The sequence below is a fragment of the Pleurodeles waltl genome, chromosome 5, assembly GCF_031143425.1.
Source record: "Pleurodeles waltl isolate 20211129_DDA chromosome 5, aPleWal1.hap1.20221129, whole genome shotgun sequence".
Taxonomy (NCBI): Eukaryota; Metazoa; Chordata; class Amphibia; order Caudata; family Salamandridae; genus Pleurodeles; species Pleurodeles waltl.
This window is the reverse complement of record NC_090444.1, coordinates 1805434460-1805461011: the sequence shown is the minus strand read 5'-3', so window position 1 is coordinate 1805461011 and position 26552 is coordinate 1805434460. Positions and strand designations below refer to the sequence as shown.

The 26552-nt window shown below is 49.7% G+C and overlaps 1 protein-coding gene across 1 annotated transcript in view; it reads right to left on the bottom strand.

The window, feature by feature from the left end:
* LOC138296821 (ATP-binding cassette sub-family C member 10-like) overlaps positions 1-26552 on the bottom strand; it is a 669768-nt gene that overhangs the window by 440367 nt on the left and 202849 nt on the right. Inside the window, exon 7 of the mRNA XM_069236276.1 lies at positions 25269-25348. Within this exon, the coding sequence (XP_069092377.1) occupies positions 25269-25348 (80 nt within the window). The remainder of the gene's footprint in view (positions 1-25268; positions 25349-26552) is intronic.

Here is a 26552-nt window from a genome sequence, read left to right as displayed (position 1 = left end):
GGCAATGCACCGGGTAGGAATGAATGGCCCGTCACATCAGGCATCCTTATCCCATGTGCAGCTGGGACAGTGACAGGACACGACCTTTCACGGGGAGACTCATCCAGTCTGGGCACCAGTCCCCCCCAGTACCAGTAGAGACCTGCATCAACTTGAGAGACTGTGGCTTTGCACTCCCCAGGATGGCACAGTGGGCAAACCACCCATTGTAGAGACTTGAGAGACTGTGGCTTTGCACTCCCCAGGATGGCACAGTGGGCAACCCACCCACTGTAGAGACTTGAGAGACTGTGGCTTTGCACTCCCCAGGATGGCACAGTGGGCAACCCACCCACTGTAGAGACTTGAGAGACTGTGGCTTTGCACTCCCCAGGAGGGCATAAATGGGCATGGAGCCCCGTCGTGGATCTGGCTTTGCAGTCATCCGGCTGAGGTGCCCCCCCTTCCCTTCCCCCTGAGGTGCCTGTAGTATTTCTATCTGATGCCCCGGCAGTGTTCTCTCCGATTGTGGTCAGGTATCGTTTGTGGGCCTCGCCCATGTATTTTTGGACTGATGGTGCACGGACATTGTTATGTACATATCTGCACTACTTTTCGTATTGTATATAATTATGACTGATTTTCAAATATATATCTGTATATTTTTGTATGACATGTATATTGGCACATTACATTGTTTGACCAATTTTTGCTTTGTGTATTCATTCTTCCGGGGGGATCGTGGGTTGGTACTGTGATTTTTGTGAATGCATTGGTGTGTATGTTGTAATATGCGGGGGTGGGGGTGTTTTGTGTGTGTCCCCCTAACTTTTGCCTCCCCCTCCCCCATGTCGTAGGTGCAGTACTCACCGTTGTCTGCAGCACCTACGTAGCTGTTGGTCGTAGAAGAGCAGAAACACAAGGGCAGGGAGTATTTGGAGTTCCGGCTCCATGGATTCCTCGTGGGATATGTTAAGGTGAGCGTTTTCCCATAGCAAAAGCTGTTTCCGCCGGGTTTTTATCCACGGTGAATCCGCCACGGAAAAGGTGGCGGATTGGCGGGTTGTAATACTGTGGGCGGTACATTGTCTTCCGCCTGTCTGTTGGCGGTGACCGCCGCGATGCTTGTCTGTACCGCCGTGGCGGGCGAAGTGTTAAAGTGGCTGTCTTTGTTGGCGGTTTCCGCCAGGGTCATAAATCCCTTTTTTTGTCCGCCGGCCTGTTTGCGGTATTTCCGCTGCTTTAACACCATCCGCCAGGGTTGTAATGACCCCCTTTGTTTTTATTATTTTATTATTAGAATGAATGAGAGTAACAATAGCAATGTTGTGCAGTATATCATTCGAATGAGTCAACAGTATTATAAACATGCTCTTACATGTATGTTGAAACATTTACAAGTGCTTAACTCAGTTAGTGGTACTTAAGTTATCACAATGCTTTCAGAAGGACAGTAGTACTCATATTCTTAGCATTGCATATTCAAATTTCTGCAAAATACATTAATCTACATGGATGTCAACTGAACTAAGGTATGTAATCACTCATACTCAATTGATGGGGGTGGAGGGACAGAGAAGGGCAGGGGATGGGGAGAGAGGATTATCTTTCATCAGGTTGTGTGGGGGGTATTGCCAATATAGATGTGTATTTGGTCAGTATTTTCACCTAGATCTCAGCCAGTAGAATAGAGCCTCCCACCTGAGAGAGGGGAGAGGGCATGAGTCTAGTATCTCCAAGGGTGAGGACAGCATTGAAAATGTTCAGGAGGGTCGGACGTCATATTTAGCCTCTACCTTCCCCAAATACTTTGCCAGTCGGGAGGTGTGGCCGGCCCAAGCATCCTGATCCGCCACTACACAGTGCCTGCTGCTCTGCTAGTATACCAGAGCCCAGATCTCTCAGCCACAGATGAATGGGGGGTCGAGGTGAAGAGAAGATTTCCAGCTCATGGCTATCCTGCATTTAGCCAGAACTATGGCTAAATCAATAAATGTATCAACAAGCTTGCAGGCTGTGAAGCAGGGGGCAATGCTCGGTCCCTCCCTCTGGAGCAGGGAGCCCAAGGCCTCCAAGTACAATCCCGTAATTTAAGTAAGTGACAAGTTGAGGGCAGGTCCAGACTATGGGCCTGATTCTGAGGCTGGCGGGCGGCGGTAGCCGCCCGCCTGCCGGGAACCGCCATATGGCCGCTCCGCGGTCGAAAGACCGCGGAGGCCATTCTGGCTTTCCCGCTGGGCTGGCGGGTGACCGCCAGAAGGCCGCCCGCCAGCCCAGCGGGAAACCCCCTTCCCACGAGGAAGCCGGCTCCGAATGGAGCCGGCGGAGTGGGAAGGTGCGACCCGTCGCGAATTTCAATGTCTGCTAAGCAGACACTGAAATTCTTTGTGCCATTGGCATGGGCACTGCAGGGGCCCCCAGGGGCCCCACGACACCCCATACCGCCATCCTGTTCCTGGCGGGCGAACCGCCAGGAACAGGATGGCGGTATGGGGTGTTGGAATCCCCATGGCGGCGCAGCAAGCTGCGCCGCCATGGAGGATTCCTGAGGGCAGCGGAAAACCGGCGGGAGACCGCCGGTTTTCCTGTTCTGACCGCGGCCAAACCGCCGCGGTCAGAATGCCCTGCGGGGCACCCCCAGCCTGTTGGCGGTGCTCCCGCCGACCCCGGCCCCGGCGGTCCTTGACCGCCGGGGTCGGAATGACCCCCTATATGTATAAAATGTGCCGCAGTGATCGTGGGCAGGTATCTGCGACTCCTGAGTACATGCGCGCCAACTGTTATGGGGTAAGATAGGTGTGGTGAAGATAGTTAAATTGTGTGTATTTCAGTCTGGCGTTTGTGGACATGAATTTCGGTACCCCTATAAACTGTTTCTATTGTTTATCAGTAAGACTGATGTCGAGGGCGGCATCCTAATAGGCTTGAAGAGAGTGGAGGGGTACTTCCCTAACAGTATGTAGGGAGCTATAAAGATATGTAACAGCCCTTTGACCACCCCCAAGTGTCAATAATAGCTGGAAAAATAATGAAGTCTCTGGCTCATCATGCGTTTTACACCACATCTAGTGTAACTGTTGCATAAGTGTGGCATAGAAGATAAAGGAGTCTGGTGGCATACTATAATCATCCACCAAGCTCTTGAACATGCCAAGAATCTTGTCAGTAAAAAGATCGCCCCATGTAGTAAGGCCAGCCTCTGACAATGAGGTTGAGTCCAGCCACAAGCGTAACAGCCAGGCAATGCCCAGAGGGGTAGTTCCTGCGCATACGAAGGGGGAGGATGGGTTTTGAGCATATATGTGATCCAACAAGCCTCAGCCATCCCCCACCTCCTTGGGACCTCCACCTCAGAGCCCAGCAGCCATTGCAACACAGGGAGTGGTGTTGCTCTACCAAACCAGTGTCTCAGTTCAGACAGATTGTGACCCACCAGCCACCGCGTGGGCCGCTGCAGCTGGGCAGTGGCATAGAAGTGTTATAGTTTTGGGTACCTAGTCCACCCCCTTCTAAAGAGGCACAGAGTTTGGTGAGCACCACTTGCCTCCTGCCCTTGCCCCATATCAGGGCGGTCAGGAGTGAGCATAGTTCTGCCAATAGCCTGTTAGGTAACAGGACAGGGATGGTGGAGAAAAAATACAGTAACCTAGGAAGTACCATCATCTTAGAGATGGCAATCTGCCCCACCGGGGAGGGTGGCAAGGATGTCCAGAATGGGAGGGATGACCTCATGCCAGCCAGGGCCCTGCCCACATTGGCATCTATCAAGTCTTTGTTGGAATGATACACTCGGATACCCAAGTATTTAAATATGTCACAAGACTAAGGGAGCAGAGTATGCTGAAGCCCTCTCCACTAAGCCTCAGGCAGGGCTGTCAGGGGGAACAAATGAGATTTGTCCCAGTTCACCCTCATTCTGGACACTTTGTCAAACTGATGTAGGAGTTCCATTAGTCAAGGGAGCACTGTAGCAATTTCCCTTAAGGTATACCAGAGCATCACCAGCCTACAACAAACCCATGTGCCACCTGTCTGTGACTTGGATTCCTCATTCCAAGGCTCACATCTAGAGTGCACATGCAAGGGGTTCCATAGCCAAAGCAAGGGGTGACACGTGGCAGCCATGGCGGGTGCTGCATTCATATTAAATGGATCGGATATGGCATGTCCAGTTTACACCCGGGAAAGTGGTGTGTTTATAATAAAGCAATCCATTGGAGGAATCTGGGGCTTATCCCAAATCTCGCAAGGACCACCTTCAGATAATTCCACCCCAGGGTGTCAAATGCCTTCTCTATGTCCAGCGATGCAACCCAGGGGTTCATGCTCAACGACCGTGGCCAATCCATCAGTATGAACAAGTGACACAGGTTCAGAAACGTGTTCCTGACAAGTATAAACCTGTTTTTGGGTGTACTACATATTGTGCTAATGGGATCAGCCAGTTGGCCAACACCTTAACAAGGACCTCATAGTCCATGTTCAATAAGGAGAAGGGCGATATGCCCAAGTAGTAGGGCATCCCTATCTGGCTTCAGTAGAACGAGCATGACCACCTCCCAAAGTGAGGGAGGAAGTATGCCAGCTGAATAGGTGGAGTTAAATACCTTCAACAAGTACAGGGTGAGTTTGGAATTAAAAGCAGAGTAAAATTCAACAGGCCAACCATCCACGCCGGGGTCTTGCCTCACGCCATTAGTTTGTTCACTTCAGAAATTTCAGCTGCTGATAGGGGTGTCTTGAGAGCCACTCACTGGGATGACTGTAGTTGCAGGAGGTGTATATTATCTAGAACCGACCCAATAAAAGTTGTTTTTACAGGCCTTGGGGCTATATACAGCTTGGTATAGTAGGAACGAAAAGCATTATTAATGACATCTTGGTTATTGAGCAATAAACCAATCTCACTGTGTATAGCAGTAATTGGAGCCATGGAGGAGTTGGAACAGAGGAGCCAGGCCAAAAGCCTCCCTGCCTTGTCGCCCTCCACATGTTTTCTCAACAGGTTATCTCTATAACCCAGTTTGCCCAACGCCTCAAAGGTTCATTTTGTGGGCGAGCCTTGCTCATGCCAGTGAAGCAGCAGCTCTCAGGCACCATCTGCTCACATCTCTGGATGTCTGTTTCCAATGTGTGTAGCTCCCTACGCAGCATTAACTTAGTGCTGTACACCATCTTGATTGCCTGACCGCAACAGACCATTTTGAACATGTCCCACTCTATGCCAGTGTTAGATGCCGTGCCTTTGTTGTCCTTGAAGTATGAGGTGATATGGTTGAGAGAGTGTTGCTGAATACCCTGTCCTGCAGGGCGACCGCAGGGAGGAGCCATGTAGGTATGCATAGGCAACCTTGGCCCCATGACAATTGGAGTTGTAAGGGACAATGATCTGAGGAGGTGCGTCCCAGGTATTCAGCACATGTAACCCTTGAGAGTGCCTCAGAGCTGCAGTATAAAAGGTTTATTCTAGTGTGTAGGTCATGTAAACCAGAATAAAAGGAGTATTCCCTAATCGTGGGATGTAGGCTTTGCCAGATGTCCAGCACCTGATTGTGAGAGGCCCAGCATCTAAGGTGTTGAGTAAGAGCAGTGGATTGCACCCTGGGTACTGGTGGGTGAGAACGGTCACAGTCTAAGTCGGGAATGCAATTAAAATCACCTCCCCAATAACAAGGTGCTAGTGCGTTATGTATGAGAGACAATTTGAGGGATTGCAGAAAAAAGGCCTGATTGGTGTAGGAAGCATATAAATAAATTAATGAGACAGGGAGGCCATCTAATATCCATTCAGGTTCCACATACAAATATTCAACAAATAATTACTTAGCAAGTAAAACAGTTGTCTTCAAACACCCCCTCCTGGGCTAGCACACCAACGGGTGTCTGGCCAGAGGCACTTAAATGCAGCAAAGAACAAAGTTGTAAACCAGTCAGTTTCAGTGTCACTGTCTATATATGGGGTAGTGGCAGTACGTCAATAACAATATTCATGGATGGATGGATGGAGTTACTCGCAACTCTCAGCAACTGCACCAGTTTAATGCCCCCCACCGATTCAATACAGCATGTTACTCACAGAGGCATAGTGGAGGCAGTTTTGAACCAGTTTAATATAGGAGCCTATATCATATCTTCAGTAGTTTGAGAGGTTACCACAGGAACTCACCAAGCAATGTGGCAACCAAAGTCAGGGCTGTGTCCGAAGTCACGTCGTCAAGTCTCCCCAACACTGAGCTAGCAGGCGATGGGGTCAGAACATGCTGTTCCACCTCTGCAACCACCTTGGCCCTTTCTTTGGCAGCCTGTTCCTTTGATGGGTCTACCATAGGACGCTTGCTGCGAGTTCTGCAACATCATTGCACCTTTCACTTGGTTGGGGGAGTCCATCTTCTCTGGAGGGCAAGTAGCAATGCCTTTGTCTTCCAACCAAGTCCAAGCTTCCTCTGGAGTTGCGCAGAAAGTGGTGCTGTCTCTGTACATTATCCTGAGGGTGGCAGGGAAATTTAGAGCATATTTGATGTTGTGATCATGGAGGCATCTTTTCTCGGCTAGAAAAGAAGATCTCCGGCGCTGCTCCTCCATGGTGTAATCAGGGAAAATGTTGACGTGGGAGTTCTCAGCCATCGATGGGCCTTTTGTTAAGGTTACTTATCGGATATAACCCCTGTCTCTATAACTGAACAGGCTGGTGACCACTAGGCGTGGGGAAGTCCCCAGAGGAGGCGGCCTGCCCAGGACCCTGTGGGCACATTCCACATAGAAGAATGATGAGTGCTTGCCTTGCGTAATCGTGGTGGAGAACTACTCCTCAAGGTAAAGTTCCACACGGGGGCCCTCAACTTGCTCTGGGAGGCTCACGATCCTAACATTGTTGCGCCGGGACCTGCCTTCTTGATCATAAACATGTTTTCTGAGGTGGTCTACCTCCTCTTGAAGGGCCTTAATGTGTACACTTGTGTCTGTGACTGCAGGTCTGAGGGAGGCCAGAGTGGATTCTGTGTCCTCAATGTGCTCCTTTAACTTTTTTTGGTCTTCCCTCATAAGACCCATACCAATCCTCAGGGCTCCAATCTTTGGTTCTAGGGTGGTTTTAATATCTAGCACATCAGTCAGAATTTCAACTTGCATGAGTGGGCAACTTGCGTGTTCTCGAGGGACACCCCGTAGGGTGAAGTGTATCTCCTTCCATTCCGCTGCCCAGGGCACCAGGTCCCACTGCCCTTGCCCTGCCTTGCTATATACAAACTACGCGGGTGAGTCACAGTGCAGGTAATTATTTATGCAAGGTAATCCCAGGGCCCACCTGTTTGCTGCCTTGTAGCAGGCTGTTGATTGCGTGGGGTACAGGGTATAGTAAAATGTGGAGATAAGAGGAGATGTGGGGGTGAATTAGTCACCCTCCAGTAACCCCAACTCCTCAAGTTGATTCTCAACAATCTCCCCATATTCTCAGGCTCGATACAGTGTCCCAGACAGTTAGGCAAATACATTTATCATGTAGCGATAGGGGGACAGTGAATGAACTGTACGCTGTTCGCCTTAGTATCAATTCCTCACCTCACAGAATTGTCTCTAGTTGGTGATAAGGGGACAAGAAGGGGGCCCTTCATGCCTCCACCTATGGTGTGCCACTAGGGTCCTGTCACTGGTGTGTACCATTGTTGTGGTATCCCTGGGATGGTTTGCAGCGTCTCAGAGGTCTTGGGTGTAGGAAGGAGGCCAACATGACTATGTGGTGTCATTAGGGCCACACTGGTCCCCATGGGAGGGGGAAACCAGTTAGCAGGTTTATGGCATCCCAACAGGGGCACTCACCCGTTTCTGCATCGGAAGGGAGCAGTGCCACCATGCAGGTTCAAAGTCCCCTCACAATGTGATGTCATCACCGTGCCCAGAGGTAGAAGGCAGGTGTGGCCAAATGCGGCATGATATTTTCTAACTCCATCCAGGGAGGTCAGATGTTCGTGTAGTAAGGGGCCCCCTCTCAGGCTGCCTGGGAAAGTATCTGTCCCAGATGAGTCACTTCTCAATGGGCAAAGCAGGCCTGTTGGAGGTCGCAGGCCGTGTCTGCGGGCGAGCCAATCATCTGTGGCTTCAGAGAGAGAAGGAGGCTTCCACATCATGCCGTCAGGTGCCAGGATCAGCAGCTGGCATCACAGGCAGCGGGAGGTCTCCATTATGCGTCAAGATGGCATGTTTTGGGCCGAGGGCTGAAAAGCTCCATGCTTTGCAACTCACACGGTCGTTATCTTGACCATGCATCCTAGATTTACAAGACTTAAACAAGAATATATGGGTAGACAGGCAACCTCTTCCCAATTTTTCAGAGATGATTCCAGTTATGGGAGGTGGATCCATATTTTGTGTACTAGACATGTCTGCTGTATGTCACCAGGTGAACTTACAGGAGGAATCGAGGCACTTGAAGTAGTTTGTGATGCCTCACCTTTACTGAAAAAGATGTCTTAGGACCGCCTGGCCCACTGCTACCACCTCTTGAGTGGAATCGAGACAGTAATGTTGCATAAAGGTATGTTGATTCTTCCAGATAGCTGTTCTTCAAATGTCCTGGAGTGGTACACCCACAAACACTGCAGTTGAGGTCGACACAGTTCTCATCGAGTGAACATGGAGATAAGTCTGCAACGGCTTGCCTGCTGCCTGGTGGCAAAATCAAATCACATCGGATATCCATCTAGTGATGCTTTGTTTATAAAGGGGTTGGCTTTTTCTGGGTGTACTGTAAGCGAGAAACAACTGGGTAGTCTTACAGAAAGATTGGTCCTGTCAAGGTAGAATTTGATGCACCTTTTAACATCCAAACAATGAAGATCCCTTTCCGCTGGTGTTAGGTGTTTGGAAAGAAGGTCTACAGTATTAGCTGCTCATTGATATGGAAGTCCGAAGGGACTTTAGGTATGAATTATGGGTTTGTATGTAGGATTATCATGGTGTCTCTAAACTGTAAAAAAAAGGTTCCTGAATCGTCAATGCTTGGTTCTCACTGATCTGTCTGGCAGATGTGAGAGCCACCAGGAGGGCTACCTCCGAGGATAGAAACTTCAATGAGGATCTGTGAATTGGCTCAAATGGCTGTTTTATGAGCTGTGCAAGGACTGTGTTCAGATGCCACAAAGGACGAGGAGGTCTGAATGGTGGGATGACTCTGAAGAGCCTTTTCAGAAATTGTTTGACAAGTTTGCAGGGCCATAAGGAGGGTGTTCTATGTGAACGTCTCAAACAAGAAATGTCAGCTAGATGAACCCTGATGGAGGCATTAGCTAGGCCTGAATATGCCAAATGCAATAGGTAGGGTAATATCTGCTCCAGTGAAGTAGACAGATGTATCTGTTGCTGTTGACACCATAAACCAAACCTCTTCCACTTACAGTTTTGTTAGTGCTGGTAGCTTTGGCCCTTGAGAGTAGGTCTGTGTACTCCAGAGGGATGTGCAGATGGGAAAACTCATTGTGTTCAGGAGCCAGGCTGATAAGTGAAGAGATTCTGGATTTGGGTGGAAGACATGACTCTTGTTCATGCTCAGGAGGTAAGGCGAGTCCTTTAACGGGATGTGAGGTCTCACTGACAGCAGAAGAAGCTCTGTAAACCAGTGTTGGCCCGGCCACGTTGGGGCTATTAAGATCAGTGTGCAAGGCTCAATCTTCATTTTGGTGACTACATTTGGAATCAGGGGAATGGGCGGAAAGGTGTAAGCAAAGATTCCGTACCATGCCATCGAAAATGTTCTCCTCATAGATGCACCCCATGTGTGATGGCCCAATTCCAAAATCTCTTGTGATTCTTGAGAGAGGAGAAGAGAGCTCACACCTCCCTGCTTGTTGAGGTAGTGCATGGGGTGGTACTGTTTGTTCTTTTGAAAACCTCTAAGTTGGCAATCCTCGGGAGGAAAGCTTGCAAGGCCAGTTTAGCTACTTGCAGCTTGAGAAGACTGATGTGCGAACTTTGATGAGGTATCTTCCACTTGCCGCTGACCTGTGGGTCTTGAAGATATGCTCTCCATCTGTCCAGCGAGGCTTAGGTGATGATGACCAATGGAGATTATTGAGGGAGGAAGGAGAGGCCGATTGAGAGGTGCTTTTGCTGAGCCCATCAACTTATGGTTTTGAACACGACTGAAGTGATTGTGATGAGATTTGAAACCACCGGTGCCTTGAATCCATTGGAGGCTTAGCTCCTCCTGGAGGGGATGCATACGTAGGGCACAGAACAGTAGTAGTGGGATGCACGAGGACATCATCTCTAATAAAGACATGTAAAGGTGTACTGAAACACCTTAATGGCTTTTCCCAATGTAATCAGTCTTTGTTGTCTTTCAGCAGTGAGAGGCTATGTTGGATGTGGTGTCTAGGTTTCACCCCAAAAAAGTTGTAGTCCGTGAGGGCTGAGGACTGGACTTTTTCCAACTGAGAGTGAGGCAAAGCTCATTGAACATGGCAATACACGCCCTTGTAGATTTCTTTGTTGCCTGAGGTGACTTTGCCTTAATGAGCCAGTTGTCCAAGTACAGGAAGACTTGGGGGCTGATGTAAGAGACCCTGGCGCCTCCTTGTGCCACATTATCGTAAATTTTCCCCGCTAATGTGGCCTAACAAGGCCAAAATTGCTGCATCAAAATTAGCAGGAAATTGTTTGATGCTAATCCTGCAAAGCTCCGAACTAGTGTCAAAAAGTTTGACGCTAGTTCCCCTAAATACCACCATGGTGCGCCATATCTTAGATACGGTGCACACATCGTGGTATTAGGGGGCGCTAAGGGGCGCCACTTTTCTTAAATTTAAATCAGGGCCTTGGTGCTTCTGTTTTCTTAAGAATGAGGCCATCAGTGCCAGGCACTTTATGAATATCCTGGGGTTTATTATAGGCAGAACCCAATAGGGAGATGAAAGCACATGGCCTGCAGATCAAGGTTGGACATATAATCCCTGTGGTTTATGCCAAGGAGAATATTTTGTAGCGTTAACACGCAGAATGATTGTTTCTTGAGATAGATGTTTAGATCTCTGAAGGCTAGGACAGGTCGCCGGTCCTTCCAATTTTTGCGAAGTAGAAAGACACAGGAGTAGAATCCTTTTCCTTGTTGGGAAAGGTGGACCCTCTCTATCGCGCCTTTCTGAAGCATGATCTTGACTTCCAATTTGAGCTGATGGAGATGTTTGGGAATGGACGTGTGTGGTGGGTTGGGAGGTGGATTCTGGACAAACTCCAGAATGCTTCCAAACTGAACCAGGTCCAGAACCCATTGGTTCAATGTTATCTCTTGCCACTGATGGAGGAATGAGGATATTCTGCCCGCTAGCCTGAAATTTGATAGGACAGGGGTAGCTGGAGCCTGGAACAGGTCACTGGCGGCGAATAGAGTCTTTTCCCTGACTGGCTGGTTGCCCTCTGGGCACAGGTCTGTTGTATGCCACTTGTGGAGGTTGTCTTTGTGTGTATTTCGATCATTTCTGTTGATGTCCTCTCTCCGTCTTGCAAGATCTTTTTTGCTTCTAGCTTGGTTGCTTCTGGAAGCTGATCTACGTATTGGGTAATAGCTATTAACTGTCTATCGTATCTGCCCAACACCACCACAGAGTTGGCCATCTTCAGTGTGAGACCTGACATACATCATCAGAGTGATGGGTGATGTATCCGTCTTCAGCAGAGTAGTCATTGAAGGGGGCATGGACTGTTGCACTGTGAGTAGCATCAAAGGAAGAGGCATCATCAGTGTCATCAACGATGAGGAAAAGGCGATCTTGAGGGTCGACAGCTTACTCAAGGACGCTGTTATCGACGATGTCACCGTTGAGAAGGAGGTAGACGTGGACGGAGAAGAGATGGTGGCTATCATCTTCATCCATGATGCCACCGTATATGTCTTGGTCGTCGTTGGTGGCGACGAGGACACTCTCGTCAACGGTGGGGTGCTCATCAATGATCTGTTGGCAGGTGGAGCTAAAGAAGTTTTTTGAAAGCATATGAGACCTTAGGAGGTGGTGTAGGCGGCTCAGAGGAGTATTTTTAAGTGTTCTCAGAGGAGGTAGAATGTTCTTTTCTCTCCTTTACTGATGAATACGACCTGGATCTGTGAGCCCAGAGGGCTGTGGCCTCTGTAAGACCCTGAAGCGGTCTTTTTTTAGGCTTTTTTGGGCTGTTCTGAGGAGGATCTAGCATGGGGCGATCTCTCTGTCCTATGGGATCTCCTGGAAGACAAAAAGGAGTCCTCACTATCAGAATCTGAAACTGGATCTTTCCTGGTTTTAAGCTTTTGTAGCCAGATAAGCAGCCTTCCTTCTCTGTCCTTTAAAGTTTTTTTGTAGAAAAGGTAAGACATACCGTACAGTCCTTCGCAGAGTGATCGGGGTAGAGGCAATAAATGCAGTCCTGATGCGGGTCCTCAGAGTGTAACCTCTTTTTGTCACAAGTATTGCAGGGTTTTCTTTTTCTTGTCAGATATAGGCCCTCATTACAACCCTGGCTGTGTTAAAGCGGCGGTATGACCGCCAACAGGCCGGCGGTAAAATAAATGGAATCACGACCATGGCGGAAACCGCCAACAGAGACAGCCACTTTAACACTGACCGCCACAGCGGTAGAAGCAAACACAGCGGCGGTCACCGCCAACAGACAGGCGGAAGTCAATGTACCGCCCACACTATTATGAGAGGCCAATCCGCCACCTTTTCCGGGGCGGAACCAACATGAACAAAATCACGGCGGAAACAGGACTTGGAAGGGGAAACACTCACCTCTACACAACCCACGAGGAACCAGGACGCCATGGAGCCAGAACTCCAAATACTCCCTGCGATAGTATTCCTGCTCCTCTACCAGGAGCACAAAAGACGGCGGCGAAGACCACAGTGAGTACTGCACCTACAACACAGCGGAGGGGGGAGGGAAAAGAGAGTGACACACACATGCAACACGCAACACCCCCACCCATACCCTCACCCACAACAACATACACACAAATACATGATGCAACATTACATTTACACCCCCCAAGCCCCCCCTGGAAGAACACAATGACAAAAGGAAATGATTGTAAGGATTGTAATCAATAAAAATCTATTAGTCAAAACTTTAAATATAAACAATTATGTACACCAACTATTCAAGTCCGGGTAGTGCACCATTCATAGTCCGTGGACCACTGGGCCCAAAATGCATGGGCGAGGCCCACACTCGATACCAGACTCAAAACGGAGAGAACACTGCTGGGGCATCAGATCGAAATGAATAAGGCACCTCAGGGGGAAGGGAAGGGGGGCACCTCAGCCGGATGAGTGCACAACGCCAGCTCCACGAGGGGGTTCCATGCCCATTGATGTATCCTGGGGAGTGCAAAGCCACAGTCTCTCAAGTCTCTCCAGTGGGTGGGTTGCCCACTGCTTTATCCTGGGGAGTTCAAAGCCACAGTCTCTCAAGTCTCTCCAGTGGGTGGGTTGCCCACTGCATTATCCTGGGGAGTGCAAAGCCACAGTCTCTCAAGTCTCTCCAGTGGGTGGGTTGCCCACTGCTTTATCCTGGGGAGTGAAAAGCCACAGTTTCTCAAGTGGATAACAGTCTCCACTGGTTCTGGAGGGTCCTTTGTGCCCAGAGTGCTTCATCCTGCCAAGGACTGAGGAAGTGGATGTGATACTCCACTGGTTCTGGAGGGGACTTTGTGCCCAGAGTGCTTCATCCTGCCAATGACTGAGGTAGTGGATGTGATACTCCACTGGTTCTGGAGTGGGCTTTGTGCCCAGAGTGCTTCATCCTGCCAAGGACTGAGGTAGTGGATGTATCTCTCCACTGGTTCTGGAGGGGGCTTTGTGCCCAGAGTGCTTCATCCTGCCAAGGACTGAGGTAGTGGATGTATCTCTCCACTGGTGCTGGAGGGGGCTTTGTGCCCAGAGTGCTTCATCCTGCCAATGACTGAGGTAGTGGATGTGACACTCCACTGACAGTGGTGCAACATGCAAGCTGCCCAGGCTCCTGGAACTGACCACCAGCCTTGTACGACTGAACACAGGGGATGGCAGCCATGTCTGTGGTGGTGCCACTGGCTCAGGATGTTGCGGGGCTGCTGGCGGCGGGGTCAGTAGCGGCGGTGCTTGCGGCGGGCTCTGTGGCATCGGTGCTGGCGGCGGTCTTTGTGGCAGCGGTGCTGGTGGCGGCCTCACTGACTGAGGTGCTGGTGACGGCCTCACTGATTGCGGTGCTGGCGGTGGTGTCAGTAGCGGCGGTGCATGCGGTGGGCTCACTGACTGCGGTGCTGGCGGCGGTGTCAGTAGCGGCGGTGCTTGCGGCGGGCTCACTGACTGCGGTGCTGGCGGCTGTGTCAGTAGCAGCGGTGCTGGTGGCGGGCTCACTGACTGCGGTGCTGGTGAAGGGCACAGTGTCTGCAGTGCTGGTGAAGGGCTCAGTGTCAGGGGTGCTGGTGGCGGTGTCTGTGGCGGCAGTGCTTGCGGCGGTGCTGGTGGCGGTCTTGTCCGCCGTGCAGGTTGGCGTCGACGCGGACCTGCCTTTGATTTTCAGGCCCTTCCCCACCTTGGATGGTGGAGCAGCTGTCTTGCCACTTTCAACTTTTGTCTTGTCTGAGCCCTTAATGGCAGGTGTTTTCGCCACCTCCCTCTGGGAAGTGGGCAACTTTTTCTGTTTTGTAATGTCCTTTCTCTCGCTCCTTGGGACACTGGCAGCCCTGTTGCTTGGCGCACTCCAGAATCCTGCTATTGCTGGCACCACTGTGCGCCGTGATGTGGTGGCTGAGGTGCTGGGTTGGGACCTGGAAAGGCGGTCCCTAGGGGACGGACGAGGGTTGAGAGGTGTAGGGAAGAGGTCAACATTTGATAGGAAAAGCTTTTTAGACACACTGGGACGGGTAGATGGAGGGGGTTTAGGAGTGGAGGAAGAGGTAGTGGATGTAGGAGGTGTACGTTTGCTGACTTTGGGTGAAGGTGAATGGGCTGGAGGCTGTTGTGTGGTGGATGGCTGTTGGGTGGGTGTGTGACTGCGCTTGTGTACTTTGGGAGGAGGGCTCACAGACACACTGGGAGAGGACACTTGGTATTGGGTCTGGGTGGAGGAAGTTGAAGGGGGGGAGGCTGGACACACGGACAATGGCTGCCATCAGTGCTGAGGCCAGAGCCTGAAATGCTCTCTCTTGGGCTGCCTGCCCAGAATGAATGCCCTCCAGGTATGCATATGTTTGTTGCAACTGCCTCTCTACACCCTGGATGGCATTCAGAATTGTAGACTGCCCAACAGTGAGGGATCTCAGGAGGTCAATGGACTCCTCACTGAGGGCAGCAGGGCTGACTGGGGCAGGGCCGGAGGTGCCTGGGGCAAAGGAGATGCCCACCCTCCTGGGTGAGCGGCCACGGGACACATGCTGAGGGGCTGCTGGGAGGGCGGTGCTGGTAGGGGGGTTGGCGGCTGTACCTGCAGATACAGTGGGCACAGAGGGGCCCACCACCGCAAGGGAGCTCCCATCAGAGGAGGAGTCGGTGTCGCTGGTCTCTGCTCCTGTCCCCGCCGTGGAGCTCCCCTCGCCCTCCGTCCCATTGGTGACTTCAGACTCTGTTGTCTCGCCCTCCAGGGCCATGTGGGATGCAGCTCCCTCCTGCTCCGGTGGCACTGCTGCTCCGCCTGATGATGCTAATGCACACAAGAACAGGGAGACCACAAAAAGGGGGGGAGAGAAATAAGAAAGGCATGTTCAGTGCATGCAATACCGCTACCGTTGGTGGACACTACAGACACAGCAGCCCTCTGCACTACGCCATGCACTTAGAGTTCCCTAATTAATCACAGGGACATAGGGTACAAGGCCTATGTTCGATTGCTGCACACATGGAAGTCACAAGAGCCTGACTAGGTGTAGATGGCTCTTACTACTGGTGGGGTTGGGCTGCCACATAGCCTGCCTCACAAAGGGTCCTTGCCTACAAAGCTCGCCCTGGCCTAGGGTAACCCACTGCCCACCTCCCCGAACCAGACACCTCCTAATGCGCTCAGAGTCAGAAGGACGTGACTGTACTCACCCCCTTGTGGCTGCTGTGATGCCCTCAAGCGCCCATCCAACTCCGGATACGCCACCGCCAGGATCTGGAACATCAGGGGGGTCATGGTGTGATGGGCACCCCTCCCACATTGGGAGGCCATCCCCAGCTGGGCCTCCGCCGTCGTCTTGCTCCAGCGGCGAATGTCCTCCCATCTTTTACGGCAGTGGGTGCTCCGTCTGTGGTGGACCCCCAGGGTCCGGACATCCTTGGCGATGGCACGCCAAATATCCTTCTTCTGGTTGGCGCTGACCTAGAGGAATAGTACAGGGGAAAAGGAAAAACTTTAACCGTCTGGACCGTCACAGTCATTGTCCCACGTTCCCACCCTTGCCCTGACGCACATACACTCACCGTCCGCTCATGCAGGCCTCAGTCCCCCCACCCCCTGTATCTTCCATCCACACCACTCCAAACAGGCATTGCCCATACAGCATGCTCACAGTGTACTCACCTGTTTGTCTGGAGGACCGTAGAGTAGTGTGTACTGGGGGAGGACCCCATCCACTAACTTCTCCAACTCCTCTGAAGTGAAGGCAGGGGCCCTTTCCCAAGACACCTGAGCCATCGTTGCTTCCAGACACAGGTCACAGCAGCACTTGCAGTGTAGGTCCTCTCTTGTTGAAGGTCAGGTATCAAGTGAGTGAACAGACAGAAAATGGCGGTCACGTCTGCGGCGGTGCGTACCGTCACCGCCGGCGTACATCGTCATTGGCTCCTGGGATCCATAGGGCCCAATGTTAACCAATACAGGATTGCGCTGCGGTCTTCGACCGCCTACTGCGACGGTGTACAACGCCAGCGCAGTTACCTCATATCCCCTTGTCCCACATTATAGGTCAGGCAGCCGCCATTTCAGGGGGCCACATGGCATTATTTTTAAATGTGTCACACATATCTAGGCTTTGCATACACACAGAGACAGGCACATAGCGGATTGACAAATGTGTGCAATAAATTTTTCTTTTACTACCTCAGTGTTGGCTGACTCTGTGCTCGCTTTTCTCGTCTATAGGGCACGTCCGCTGGGGCAGGTGAAGAGATGGTGGCATCCTCCGGTGTACAGACCGCTGGTGGACCTGTCGACAATGGAAGAGAGACATGTAATAGTCACCTACAGACTTGATCGTGCCACAATCCAGGAACTGTGTGCCCAGTTGGAGCCAGACCTGATGTCAGCTATCCACCATCCCACAGGAATCCACCCTCTAGTGCAGGTCCTGTCAGTACTCCATTTCCTGGCAAGTGGGTCTTTTCAAACAACAGTGGTCATTGCATCAGGGATGACCCAGCCTATGTTCTCAAACGTGTTGTCCAGAGTGTTGTCTGCCCTGCTGAAACACATGCGCAGCTACATAGTTTTCCCTCAGGTGGAGGATTTGCCTACAGTGAAAGGTGACTTCTATGCCCTGGGACATATCCCCAACATCATAGGTGCCATTGATGGGACACATGTGGCCTTGGTACCCCCCGCAGGAGTGAACAGGTTCAGAGAAACCAGAAGAGCTACCATTCAATGAATGTGCAGATGGTGTGTTTGGCCGACCAGTACATCTCCCATGTGAACGCCAAGTTTCCTGGCTCAGTGCATGACGCTTACATTCTGAGGAATAGCAGCATCCCTTATGTGATGGGGCAACTCCAGAGGCACTGTGTGTGGCTAATAGGTGAGGACAAGGACCCAATACAGTGTGAATAGTTGTCTGGGTTTGGGCTTGTCCCTACGGGTTATTGTGTGTCTAACAGTTGTCCCTCGACATTTGCAGGTGACTCTGGGTAACCCAACCTGTTATGGCTACAGACCCCAGTGAGAAATCCCAGGACAAGGGGAGATGAACGCTACAATGAGGCACATGGGCGAACTAGGAGGATTATAGAAAGAACCTTCGGCCTCCTGAAGGCCAAGTTCTGGTGCCTCCATATGAGAGGTGGTTCTCTGTACTACTCACCAAAGAAGGTGTGCCAGATCATCGTGGCCTGCTGTATGCTCCACAACTTGGCTTTGCGACGACAGGTGCCTTTTCTGCAGGAGGATGGTCCAGAAGGAGGTCTTGTGGCAGCTGTGGAGCCTGTGGACAGTGAAGAAGAGGAGGCAGAAGAAGAGGATATAGACAACAGAAACAACGTGATCCAGCAATACTTCCACTGAGACACAGGTAAGAAGACATCACTGCCTCCTACATCTCATACAATTGTTAGACCTATCATATGTCTGTCACTTTCACCTAGTGTATGGACCTTGACCTGTCACTTTGCCTTTCCATTTCACAGATGTGGGTCCCACTGTGTGACCTCTGCTATGTTACCTCATGGACTAGAGCTGTGTGACATAGGTATGTTGACAATACAATGGACATTGCTATTTTCCTCAGTTATTGCAAATACACATTTGTGAAAGCACAGACTGACTCCAGATTGTTTTGTGATTCAAGGGTGTTTATTTAAGTGCAAATTAGTAGAGGGGGTTGTAAAATGGTAAGGGGTGATGGTGGAGGAATGTCCATGGCAGAGTCCAGTTATCTGTCTCACAGGTGCATTGTCCAAAGGGGCATAGGAAGTGGAGCTAGGGTAGTTGATGGATGGACAGGGTGACGAAGTGGGACAGAAGGATGACATTCAGGGTGGTCTCATTTCTTGGTGGGGTCTTGGCATTGTTCTCTGTCTTTGTCCTGGATCTCAGGGACTGTTTGCGGGGTGGTTCTCCATCTGCACGGGGTGGGGTGCTGGTGTCGTGGTCCTGTGGCGGTGCCTCCCATCCACTAGCGCTGGCAGAGGTGGTGGGCAGTTCATCATTGAGGTTAGTGTCAGGGGCCCCTTGTTGTGCCACAGTGTCCCTCCTGGTGTTCACAAGGTCCTTCAGCACCCCTACAATGGTGACCAGGGTGGTGTTAATGGACTTCAAGTCCTCCCTGATCCCCAAATACTGTTCCTCCTGCAGCCGCTGGGTATCCTGAAACTTGGCCAGTACCATTGCCATCGTCTCCTGGGAATGATGGTATGCTCCCATGATGTTGGAGAGGGCTTCGTGGAGAGTGGGTTCCCTGGGCCTGTCTTCCCCCTGTCGCACAGCAGTCCTCCCAGTTCCCCTGTTTTCCTGTTTCTCTGTTCCCTGAGCTGTGTGCCCACTGCCACTGCCCCCAGGTCCCTGATGTTCTTGGGTTTGTGGGTTTGCCTGGGTTCCCTGTAGTGGTGAACACACTGCTGCTTGACGTGTCCTGGGGACAGAGGTATGGGCCCGCTGGGTGGGTGCTGTGCCGGTGTTTCCTGAGGGAGGGGGGCTCTGTGGTGGCATGTGCCAGTGTGTGGGGAACCGACTGTCCCGAGGTCCCAGATGGGCCGGGCTAGTCATCTAGATCCAGTTGGACAGAGATGCTGTCATCATTGTGGGCCTCTTCTGTGGGGGGGTGGACATGTCTGGAACCTCCTGTCCGGTGACATTGGGTAGGGGTCCTGCAGGGGTGTAGAGGCATGATTGTTGCATCTGTGTGTGCCATTGTGTGCAATGGGTGGGTGACCCTGTACCCCAGTGCTTACATTCTTGTCTAGGACCTTGTGTGATATTTGGTTTGGGGATCTGTGTGGGCATGTGTAGTGGACATGCTTTGGTGATGGGTGTCCATGCTTTGGTGTTGCATGCAGGGCTTGGTGTTGGGATGGGGGGTTTGTGATAGTGGGACATATTTGAGGTGTTGGAGTGATGGGGGTGAGGGTGGGGGTATGTGATAGCATGCAGGTAGGGTGGGGGATGAAATAGTTAAGATTTGACTTACCAGAGTCCATTCCTCCAGCTACTCCTGCGAGGCCCTCAGGATGCAGTATAGCCAAGACCTGCTCCTCCCATGTTGTTAGTTGTGGGGGAGGAGGTGGGGGTCCGCCGCCAGTCCTCTGAACTGCAATCTGGTGTCTTGAGACCACGGAACACACCTTCTCCTGTAGGTCGTTTCACCTCTTCCTGATGTCATCCCGTGTTCTTGGATGCTGTCCCACTGTGTTGACCCTGTCGACGATTCTGCGCAATAGCTCCATCTTCCTAGCAATGGAGGTGTGCTGCACCTGTGATTCGAATAGCTGTGGCTCTACCCGGACGATTTCCTCCACCATGACCCTGAGCTCCGTGTCAGAGAACCTGGGGTGTCTTTGCGGTGCCATGGGGTGGTGTGGGTGATGTGTGAGGTGGTGTGTGTTGTGATGTGTTTGTGTGTGTTGTGTGAGGTGCGTAGATTTTGTGTGAGTGATGGTGCTGTGTGCCTGTGGACGATAGTTTGTTGATGGTGGTGTCTCTCTCTGTGCTTCGTTCTAAATTTTTGTCGTAGGGGTTTGTGGGTTATGTGGGTGTGTGTTTTATATTGTATTGGGTGTGTGGGAGTGGTGTGTGTATGTGTATGTGTATCAGGTGTGTGTATTTGAATTGTCCAATGTGGTTGTGTTTTGTAAATGCGTGAGTATTATGAGCGCGGCGGTGTGTACCGCCAATGGAATACCGCGGTTGAAAGACCGCCACGTGGATTCGTGGGTCGTGATAGTATGGGCGTATTCCTGTTGGCGTGACGGTGGAGGTTTTGTTATCGCCAGTTTATCACTGACCTTTGGTGTGGCGGACTTGTGTGGGTGTCTAGATTTTGGCGGATTCGAGTTGTGGGTCGTAATAGCTGTAGCGGAATTCCGCCGCCGCAGCGGTGTGTTGGCAGTCTTCTGCACGGCAGTAAGCGGGATTTACCGCCAATGTTGTAATGAGGGCCATAAAGTTATCCCTCTGATAAGGTGAAACTGTGAGTACTGAAGGTGAAAAAAACCTTCAGAACTTTGTAGAAAAATTAGACTATAGTCTTATGCAGATATTGAGAAACTGAGCAGGGCTCAGGGGAGACTCCCTAGTACGACGTGTGGTAGAAAATCGGAGGGACTGGATCTTCTCTCAGGAGTGTTTTAAAGGGCATTACAGCCTGATTGGCTGAAGGATAGGTTTGGTCTCTTTTTTAAATTGACTATGATAGACTGCAACATTGAAGGGCCTAGGGCCTTCTGCTCTCTCTGTAACATGGTATTACTATTAAATGGTACTGGGGACTCCCATCTTGTTGACAGGGAATGATTCAAGCATGTGAATCTATGAAAGTTCCAGTAATGGAGTAAAGCAAAGTTGTGCAACGATGGAGTGATGGGGATGGGTTGAGCAAGGAGTTAAATTAATTTTACAAGATACAGGATGAATTGAGTTTAACCGGGGGCCTCCTGCTGAAATTTGGAATTGCAATGTTACCATTGCACATGAGGGGCATCCATGCCATAATATGACTTAAAGAAGGGTGAGACAGTGGTTGTGATGATCCAGAATGGATGGTGATATTGAGTAACTGGTAAAACAGTGTCATGCATATGCAAATAGTGACAAAACCAGTCGTAAGACAGCCACCGCTGGAATGCGTGGATTTTCCTGTGCGACCATGGCAAAGATTAGCTATCGATTTTATAGGGCCTAGTAATTCTGATTCTACTTGACTATCACACAAATTGGTTTGTTGTGAAAATTATTGACGAAGTGAATATTTCCAGTGTTATTGAATTTTTGGAGAATGTTTTAATGGAGGAAGGAGTTCCTAGGACTATAGTCTCTGAGAATGGAGTTCAGTTCATTTCCAAAGAAATTATTGATTATCTTTCCAGAATGGGAATTGTGCATAAGAGGGTGGCTCTGTTTAGGCCGCAAGTCAATGGATTGTTGGAGAAAGTGAATTGTTTGGTAATGGAAAACATACAACTCGCATTGGCTAATTTACTTCTATGGAAAAAAGAATTAAGAAAATTGATGTGGGCTCATATAAAGACTCCTATTCTGTAACAGATGTGTCACCATTAATGCCTCTGAAAGGAAAGGAACCCGGAAGGAAAGAGTGTCCTGTCTGTTTGAGTGAAATGAAAAATGTTTGGATTGACTGTGACGAAATTAAAAAGAAGGTGAGTGGTGTACAGAGAAGAGCAAAAGAATATTACAACAAAAAACGGAACGTCAAAAGACTCTGGATAGACAGAGGTAATTGGGTAGTCATACGAAAGGGTGGAATTGTTCGCAAGGGTGGTAGCAAGCATTCTGGCCCACAAAAAGTTAAGGAAGTGGAGAGCAATGTAGTTGTTTTGAGTGATGCAAAGACGTGGAGTTTTGGGAATGTGTGTAAAATCAATAAACCTCAAACTCAATAGGTGGAATGAGTAAACTAAAAATGTATGGATGTCATTAAATACATTATGAACTGACATGTATTTCTATGATTATTCAGTGTAGGAAAGTGCCATCATTCTAATACAGTTACCCCCACTTTATGCCTGATGTCAGTTTAGACTGTAACTCACTGGGATGCTGCTAATCAGGACCCCAGTGTCTGTGCTCTCTCCTCTAAATTTGGTTGCTGGTAAACTTTTTACACCCACAATTGGCATACTTGTGCAATAATGTAAGTCCCTAGTATATGGTACTTAGGTGCCCAGGGCATTAGTACACCAGGGGTCCCCCATGGATTGCAGCATATGTTGTGCCACCCATGGGAGCCCATGCAAACTGTCTGCAGGCCTGCCATTGCAGCCTGCGTGGAATGGTGCATGCACCCTTTCACCACAGATATAAGGCTTGACTTATATCCTGGTCACTGCACTTTGACACTGTAAGTCACCCCTCTGGTATGCCCTCTGATTTGTGGGTCACTTCAGAGAGTAACCAACCCCCTTTCAGGATTACTTAAGGCCGTCCCCGCGGGTGGGTTCTCAGATTCATTGAGTAAGACTCTATGAGGAACTCTCTGCAAAACATCTGCTTCTAGCCTCTGGAACTGCTGCTGGTCTGCTTTGGAATCAAAACACATCTGCTTCTGGTGGGAAAGTTCCCATTGAAACACTGTTTCTCTGGATCCTGCAAGAATTCTGCAACATCCAAGGCTTGTCATCCTCCAGCATCACAAAGACTCTGTTTGCACCTGGAAGCACAAAGGAATCTCCCTAGGTGTGAAGAAGTCACTCCCCTGCATCCACAGGCACCTCAAGACAACATCAACTGGCTGGTGGGGTCTGCTGTCCCACGAACATCAAAAGGCTTTGCATCACAGGTAGTGGGTCTGTGGCTTCCTCTGGGTCCTGCTTGCCTTCTGACCAACTTGGGAGACTGTGGGCCCCTGCTCCTGCCACTGGGCTGGAACCCCTGTGCACCGCGACTGTTGACTCTTCCTCCAGGAAGGCACTAAGAAACCCAAGCCTCCAACACCCTGCAATTCAAAGATCAACCCCTGTTCTGCAACTCCTGCGGCGTGGGGCTTCTGTTTTGTTGTGCTGCTGTGACCTCCTGGTGACTCCCTGCGTCCATTGCCTGTGGGTCACTCGTGGGGGCTCCAATAACTTCTGCTGGCCTCCCTGCGTGCTGAGGGCCAGCCCTGACTCCCCATCAAGAGTACAGTCCCTTGGACCTTGCTGGTCCCCAAAACTATGCAAATACATCTTCAGCTCCTGCTTGTATTTGCCAGCGCTTGTTGGTGACCTGGCCAGTCACTGACCCTCCCTCAATTTGGCAACCGTCGAGGGGCAACTCGTAGGTGACTCCTGGGATCTTGGGCAGCTCCTGGAACCCGCAGCTGGACTTCTTCGTCCATTGACGTGCAGGAACTTCACCTCTAGGAGGGTAGCCATTGCCACCTGCATCCTCTGGGCACCTCCAAGGGTGCCAAACCAGATCCTTTCCTTTTCAAGTCCTCCACATCTGGAATCCATCCCTGGGTTCCACCGGGCTGGCCCACGGGTCGTGACAGCAGCTGGACAATGCGAGGCTTCCACTGACTTCAGAGAGAGTCCCTTCTCCCCTCTGCAACTGGCTCCCCTGGTGTAGGTAAGCCAGTCTTCTGGGTACCATCGGTGGGGGCACTCTCCATCCTTCCTTCTGTCTGTTGGTTTCCTAGGGGTCCAATGGGAAGGGTCCTGAAAAACACAAACTCCAACCACTACTCCCTGTGTTAGTCTATGGGATGACTGGATAGGTAACCACCTTGCACCTGGTCGCTGGGGACACTCACTGTACTTACCGCTGGTATTTTTATCTTCTCCTAACTAACTACCACACCTACCTTAGTTGGGTTCACTATTTAGCATTCCACTTACTTAGTATATGGTTTGCCCCCACCCCCAATAGGGCCCTGTGTATCCTATGCTATTTCTGCTGGTTATTTTGTGTATATATTGTGTGTAGATAGCTCCAAAGGGAGATATACCAATGCTAGTCTAGTAGTTAGTGCTGTAATAAAGAATCCTTTATTTTTGCAACCCTTATGTAGGTCTTTCTTGTGAGTAAGTTACTGTCTGACTACAAAGGTATTGCAAGTGCTTTGCATTTGTCCTTGATAAGCTTCAGCTGCTCACCTCAGCTTCCCCTACAGAGCTTTTGCTATCTTGACACCTATTCACTATCGCTAAGGATTGCCTGGACTCAGTATAGGGTGCCACACCATAGGTGTACACCATAAGCTGAGCCAGTCTCCTATATTCAGAATATTTGCTTGTACCATCACTAGGTAGAAATGTGCATACATTTTTGTTTAAGAAGAAGATGTTGATGTTAAACTCCTGTTAGCCTCTGTAATTGAAGGCAAAGTTTAAGTATTTATTAATTATTTCTGGTTAAAAATATAAGGGGAAGATGATGTAGAGTTGTAGTTACATAGTGGATAGAATCTTAGCTATGGAATTGTGACATCGTTTGGAATGTCCAAGGCTGATGGGAGAGAAAACTGAGGGAAGGAAGACGGTTGATTTGAGCTGGAGATGCGACCTTATTAAAGAGACTCAATGGCAAAGAAACAGTGTGCAGAACTGTTCATACCACTGTACTGCTTATGTTATTCACCCAAGTTGTTCATCACCTACTTTGCTGTGAATCTTGTTGATAGGTCTTGTTGTCATGTTCTGGTGCTGTTGTTATAAATAAATACATGAATAACTAAATAGTGCATGCACACATTATTTTAAGTTAGAGTTGTGTCTGCCTCTTGTCTCAAATAGGGAACTATTGCAAATGAGAACTCAATAGTCTCTGGCTAATTAGAGTTAGGTTCCTAGGAGACATGTCTGAAACTCTATTGTGGCACCTGGAGATCATGATGTGAGCCTGGACTATTTGTTCCAGGGTGGAAGTGAGAGGATGGTCTTTAATAGAACATGATTATCACATTTAATTATAACCAAGAGACCCAACTCATTCAACATTATTACCTGTTCAGTTCTCCAGTGATTGCTGCAAGCAGGGAGCTTTTTCCGCAGCCAACTTTTCCAACAACCCCGACCAGCAAGCCCTGAATAGGAGAAAAATGAACAGAAGAAAAATGCTCACAAAGTGAGCTAGTGAAACTTGCTAAATATAGGACACAACTGAAGACCTTATTCCTTTTGAACCAATAGTGAAAACTATATTGAGGTGTGAACTGAGCAAAAGAGTTAACCACAGGGATCTTTCACCTGGATTCCTATTGGCACAAGTCCACATTGGATTACAGATGATCATTTGATGCTAATACGCGTCATTGGTAGATTATACACGTACAACTCTGGAAGCTGGCAACCAGACAAAAGCATTGCTACAAATGTTCAAGTTGCAAAAAAAAAAGGATTACTTCTATTCAACCTTCACAAGCATTTTGTGATAAACTTCAGTGCTACTTTCCTAACAGAATACAAAACATCATTTTAAGAAATTAAATTCTTATTTGGGATGGGTGGCTGCCCACTTTAAGGTATAATTACCCCTCTTGTCAGTATGAACCCTCCAAATCACCAAATTAACCTTAGCTGAACACACAGGTAGCTATGGCACAGAGCAGACAGGCTTAACTTTGGGCAATGTGTATATATGCAGTAACAAAACAGTATAAAAGTCAAAATGCCTATCAATTAAAATCCCAAACTGAATTAGAAAACTAGAGTAAATATATTAAATGAAATTACACCAAAGTGCCAAAATTCCAATAAGGCGAGCCGGAGTTATGAGTTATTAAAGATTTAAGGGAAAATACACCCAATAAGCACAAATCAACAATGACAGTCTATGGTCATGGTAGAACAGTACCTCTTTGCAAATTCAGGCCCAACCCCGAAGAATCACAGGTCGGCTACACCAACCAGGTACTGCCCGGTCAAAGATTTTACCACTGACTTCTCTTGTAAGTCCCAACATTTCAGGGTTTCTAGAGCAGCTTCTATAGGCTGCTTTTAAGGCTTCCAGGACCTCCAGGGCAGAACTTATGGGCCAGAATGCACTTCAGCAGAGGCCACCAGAAAGGTCCAGTCCAGGTCCAGCTCCTACTGGTCAGCAGCTGGGATCACCAGGAAAAGGCATCTTGCAGCTTGTTGTTGCCCTGTAATCACACAGGAGGTCAGCCAACTAACCCTCGGGGTCCACGTCTGTGGCCTGGGTACAAGAAGGAGCAGGTCTAGTCCTTCAAGGCTCTTCTCTGCTCACAGACAGCAGGTCAAGTTCTCTACTGATATTCCGTGGGTCCA